The sequence below is a fragment of the Chanodichthys erythropterus genome, chromosome 12 (genome assembly GCF_024489055.1).
Source record: "Chanodichthys erythropterus isolate Z2021 chromosome 12, ASM2448905v1, whole genome shotgun sequence".
Classification (NCBI taxonomy): Eukaryota; Metazoa; Chordata; class Actinopteri; order Cypriniformes; family Xenocyprididae; genus Chanodichthys; species Chanodichthys erythropterus.
Window position 1 is genome coordinate 1105596 of NC_090232.1, and position 5894 is coordinate 1111489.

The 5894-nt window shown below is 33.4% G+C and overlaps 1 protein-coding gene across 1 annotated transcript; it reads right to left on the reverse strand.

Moving 5' to 3' along the window:
- Positions 1–505: 505 nt before the first annotated feature.
- On the reverse strand, positions 506–5129 carry mettl21e (methyltransferase like 21e). Its single transcript, XM_067404864.1, has 4 exons — positions 4879–5129; positions 3307–3464; positions 3106–3223; positions 506–936 (listed from the first exon to the last, which is right to left on the reverse strand). The coding sequence occupies exons 1-4, from the start codon at positions 4901–4903 to the stop codon at positions 533–535; spliced, it is 705 nt and encodes a 234-aa protein (XP_067260965.1). The 5' UTR covers positions 4904–5129; the 3' UTR covers positions 506–532.
- Between the last annotated feature and the right edge of the window lie 765 nt (positions 5130–5894).

Below are 5894 nucleotides of genomic sequence, written 5' to 3' on the forward strand. Positions count from 1 at the left end.
CAAATCAGTCGTCCCAGAAAAAAGCCTCTATTCTAAAGATGATGCACAAAAACAGTTTGCTGAAGACAAGCAGACTAAGGAAATTAATTACTGGTACCTCCAAGATGACCACTGCCTTGCTAAAGAAGCTGAGGGTGAAGGAGATGGAACTCCAGTGCCCAAGAGGGTTAAGGCAGTGCTGGAAAATAATGGTGGCCACACAAAATATATTTTTCAGCAGTTTAGACATTAATGGCTGTGTGTTGAGTTATTTTGAGGGCACAGCAAATTTACACTATACAAGCTGTACACTCACTACTTTACATTGTAGCAAAGTGTCATTTCTTCTATTTACAAAAATTAGAGAGGTGTACTCACTTCTGTGAGATACTGTATATATATATATATATATATATATATATATATACAGCTATGGAAAAAATTAAGAGACCACTTAACATTGATTTCTGAACTTGGAGTGGTCTCTTAATTTTTTACATAGCTGTATATATATATATATATATATATATATATATATATGGTTGGCGTTTTGTTAATTTTGTGTTGGTCTACGTTTGCGTGCGCTGTACAGCTTTATCCTCAGGCTGGGAAGGTCATAGAGCTCTTTCAGGTGAAAGTGTTTCTCAAAAGTGTCCACAAAGCTGTTCTCTGGGTCCAGACGGAACCTCATGGCCCATAAGATGATGGTGTCATCTGAACTCAGGTGCATGAAGGTCTCCATGAGCTCGTGCAGGAACGGGTGTGAGTACACCACGTCTGCGGCCATGATGTAATCGAAGTGGCAGGTCGCGCGCGGGAATCGCTCCTCCAGCTCTTTCCCCCAGCTGAGCTCTGTCACGTGCGGCTCATGCCTGCAGCGCCCTCTGGTGTTGCGCATCACGTTGTGCCTCAGGTTACCCAGGATATCCGGCAGGTCTGTGGACGTTACCTTCGCTCCTGAAAACATTATTCATTTAGTTTTAAATGTCATAAATGTAAACAAAGTAAAATCAAACCAAAGAGAGATTAAAATGTGTATCAAGACTATTCTTCATATGACAAGAAAGCTGTTAAGATGCATTGCGTATTATGCAAGTCTAGTATTTAAATAACTATTAGCATATTTATAACTATTAGTTTTTTATATACATACTGATACTGTAACTATTAAAGTATTCATATACAGTAAGTATTCAATTATTTATATTATTAATGCATTTATATAATGATTGGTGTATTTAAATAGTGATTCCTGTATTTATATAACAATTTACTTATTTATATAAGCAATATGCAAATCTAATATGCAAATCATTTATAGTGATTTGCATATTTGTATAGTGATTAGCATATTATGATTAACGTATATAGCGTATATAGCAATTAACGTATTTATATAACGCTTAGCGAATATAGCAATTAGCGCATTTATATATATTTATATTGTGCATTTATAGGGGTTAGCAGATTTATATAGCGATAAGCATATTTATATATGAAAATTTTTATAGCGATTAGCGAATTTATGTAGCGATTAATGTATTTATATAGCAATTAGTGAATATAACAATTAGCACATATATAAATTAGAGCATTTATTTAACGATTAGCAATTATAGTAATTAGTGTATTTACATACTGATTACTGTATTTATATAGCGATTATTGCATGTAGTGATTTGCATATTTATATATGAAAATTTTTATAGCGATTAGTGTATTTATATAGCGATTTGTGCATTTCTATATACAAATTTTATAGCGATTAGTGTATTTATATAGTGATTTGTGCATTTCTAAATGAAAATTTTATAGCGATTAGTGTATTTATATAGCGCTTTGCGTATTTATATAGCGCTTAGCGAATATTGCAATTAGCGCATTTATATAGCGATTTGTGCATTTATATATGAAAATTTTATAGCAATTAGTGTATTTATATAGCGATTTGCGTATTTATATAGCGCTTAGCGAATATTGCAATTAGCGCATTTATATAGCGATTTGTGCATTTCTATATGAAAATTTTATAGCGATTAGTGTATTTATATAGCGATTTGCGTATTTATATAGCGCTTAGCGAATATTGCAATTAGCGCATTTATATAGCGATTTGTGCATTTATATATGAACATTTTTATAGCGATTAGTGTATTTATATAGCGATTTGCGTATTTATATATGAACTTTTTTTAGCGATTAGCATATTTATATAGCGATTTGTGCATTTATATATGAAAATTTTTATAGCGAGTAGTGTATTTATATAGCGATTTGTGCATTTATATATGAACATTTTTATAGCGATTAGTGTATTTATATAGCGATTTGTGCATTCATATATGAACAGTTTTATAGCGATTAGTGTATTTATATAGCGATTTGTGCATTCATATATGAACATTTTTATAGCGATTAGTGTATTTATATAGCGATTTGTGCATTTATATATGAATTTTTATAGCGATTAGTGTATTTATATAGCGATTTGTGCATTCATATATGAAAATTTTTATAGCGATTAGTGTATTAATATAGCGATTTGTGCATTTATATATGAATTTTTATAGCGATTAGTGTATTTATATAGCGATTTGCGCATTTATATATGAAAATTTTTATAGCGATTAGTGTATTTATATAGCAATTTGTACATTTATATATGAAAATTTATATAGCGATTAGTGCATTTATATAGCGATTTGCGTATTTATATAGCGATTAACGCATTTATATAGTGGTTAGCGCATTTATACAGTGATTAATGTATTTATATAGCAATTAGCGAATTTATACAGTGATTACTGAATTTACATAGCGATTAGCGAATTTATATAAAAATTAGCAAATTTATATAGCGATTTGTGTATTTAAATAGCGATATATTTATTTTTATATAATATTTATATAAAGATTAGTGAATTTATATAATGATTAGTGCCCCCTTCTGGCTTGGTACATTATTGCGGTTCTGACTGTTTTTGTGTTGTACTTTATTGGAATTCAATTTAAAAAAAACAATACTGTAATATTGCTATGATTTTTTTTTTTTGGACACAACCTCGATTTTAATACCAAGGTATCTGAAGTATTATTATATTTCACACGGTATCTGGTCTCTCTCACCGAGGAGGCTGGTCACTATGGTAACGAGGCCCGTTCCGGCTCCCAGCTCAATGATGTTCTTGTCCATGAGGTTGTATTCCTCACGGTGAGTGTCGAGGAAATGACACAAGACCATGGCCTTGAAAGAGAAGGTCACAATCAGATAACAGTTAACACTAGTTCTGCTCCTCAATGTGAAGTGTGTGAGAGAGTGATGCGTACCGAGGGCCACAGAACGGCCCCGTAGCAGTCCGTCGACTCCTTGATCTTAATCTCAATGTCTGCAAACCCGTAGCCTTCCCACGCTTCCGTTCGGATCAATGACGGACGAAAGTGTCGTTTCATAATCGCTGCTGCCAGTTCAGCATCTGCAGCGACGCCTGCAAACACACAAACTTCTTCATTCAAAGGCCCCATATACTATAATTCATAAATACATTATTAAAGTCAAAACTCACATCTAATGTTATTTAATGGACCTGAACTGAAATGAACAATGAACAGCTGTGCTTTTATTATGTAACATTACCAAATAAATATTGTAACGAATGCATTGCTCATTGTTAGTTAATGCATTATCTAATGGATTTTATTGTAAAGTGTAACCAGTTATTTTAAGAAGAACGATCTTTCGGTGTCAAACTCACTATAGCTGCTACTGAGTTTAATTGAATATTAAATCTGCAACAGTTAACAATTTTATTACATTTTGTTTAATGTAGCATTCATGATTTTTTGTGTTAATATGTATCGTTAGAAAATAAATCAGGGGTTTAAACTTTAGACATCTCAGAATTTTTAGATATGTTGCAAAAAATGGCAAACCTCATTAAAATAAACAGAAAATCTTCAAACTGTTTAACGATTACATTTATTAGTTTAAAATAAAACAGCAACATTTAGATCAAACCTCATATTAAACAACTAAAATAAAACAGCTCAAACAATGTTTAGTTTGACTTTCTAAAGGTTTAGCAACTACTAAAGATTTTGGAAATAATTCTCTTCTGCTCACTGCAATTATATGATCAAAAATACAGTAAAAATAGTGAAATATTATTAGAATGTAAATCAGCTGTTTTCTATGTGAATATATAGTAAATTATAATTTATATCCAGTGATCAAAGCTGCATTTTCAGCATCATTACTCCAGTCTCCAGTGTCACATGATCCTTCAGAAATCATTTTATTATGATGATTTAATGCTCAAGAAACATTTATGATTATTATCAATGTTGAAAACAGTGCATATATTTGTGGAAACCGTCATACATTTTGATTTTCAGGTTCACTGATGAATAGAAAGTTCAAAAGAACAGCATTTGATGATATCAATTATATAAATTGAATGTGTCCTTGCTGAATAAGACTCTTTTATCTTACTATTAAATTGTAAAAATATGTACTTATCATTCATGGAAAGTGTCATAAACACAGACACAGTAGCTACACAAGTGTTTGGTGTCAGTATGAAGCGTATAGATGCTGTCTCTCGCTCCAGATCTTCTTGATGTGTTACATAACTGATGGCACTGTGTGATTGATGACAGATGACAGATCAATAATGAGCTCATACGCACTACACTAATGGAGTCATTCATTCCCTATACACACCAATGCACATTTATCTAAGAGAAAAGACATTAAGAGAGTCATTTGACTCATTTCACCTGTCACTCTGGAAGTGTTTGAGTTATTCCTGTGCCGCAGGAACCACATTTCACTTTACTCAGAGTTTGTATTTTTCTATAGCTGTTAAAATTACATATAGAAGACAATATATTCACACCCACCCTCATTGTTTTCATCCTGCTCCATTTGGATCTGACAGCCGAAGGTCCTTATAAGTGCAAATTCACACAAGTGCCTTCAACTTTCCCTCAGTGGTCTCTGTGCGTGTCTCTGTCCAACATCGGGTTTCAGGTGATTGACAGCAGCAGCTGCGGTTGAATGGAGGTCAGCCAGAGAAAGGGAAGCCTACGGCACTAGAGAGTAAACAGATCCTCTCTGTCTCTCTCCGGAATCATTCTGTGCCTCCGGTTCTGGAAGCAGGAATGTAGATGTTGTTCGGCTATGATCACAATAACACTTAAATCGTATGAGATTAGCAGCTGAGCTCATCTGACCTCCATCAAATGCTCTGACCAGGATTTACCTCAGGCTCATATTGTGACACAGGCTAAAGACAGTAATGGTTGTGACTCGATTACAGATGCGTAAAATACTCTAAACGTTAGTCTTTATATGTGTTTTTAAGTAAAGAAAATGCTGTACTTATTCAAAGAATCAGTTCTTTCTTTACCATTGCATTGCAAACAAGCAGAGATGTTCTTAAAGGATTAGTTCACTTTCAAATGGAAATTAGCACAAGCTTTACTCGCCTTCAAGCCATCCTAGGTGTATATGACTTTCTTCTTTCTGATGAACATAATCTGAGATATATTAATAAATATCCTGACGCATCCGAGCTTTATAATGTCAGTGAACGAGACCAACAAGCTTTTTCCGTAAGTTGAATAGGGAAGGTGTAGGACATAGCGTAAGCCTTTTGAACTGCAAGAGTTTTACACTTTTTTTGTACGTAGAAGGCGGTCTGACGGGAACTAGTTATTTTACTAGATATTTAGATGCTAGGTATTTAAAATATAAAATGGTTAAATATATTTGAACAATTTCAAATATATAAAGTCCAACTTCGTTCAGCACTCGTTTAGTGATGTCTGATCGCACTCTGACAGCGGCAGTGATGTCTCGCACATATACTTCAATGAGTGTCAGACGTCACTGCCGCTGTCAGAGCGCGATCAGA

Excerpts from the sequence above, each read along its gene's own strand:
- mettl21e (XM_067404864.1), bottom strand. The coding sequence starts at position 4,903 with ATGGAGCAGGATGAAAACAATGAGG. Across the intron at positions 3,465-4,878 it reads GCAGGATGAAAACAATGAGG|GCGTCGCTGCAGATGCTGAA; the intron begins GTGGGTGTGAAT and ends GTGTGTTTGCAG. Across the intron at positions 3,224-3,306 it reads GGGCCGTTCTGTGGCCCTCG|GCCATGGTCTTGTGTCATTT; the intron begins GTACGCATCACT and ends TTCTCTTTCAAG.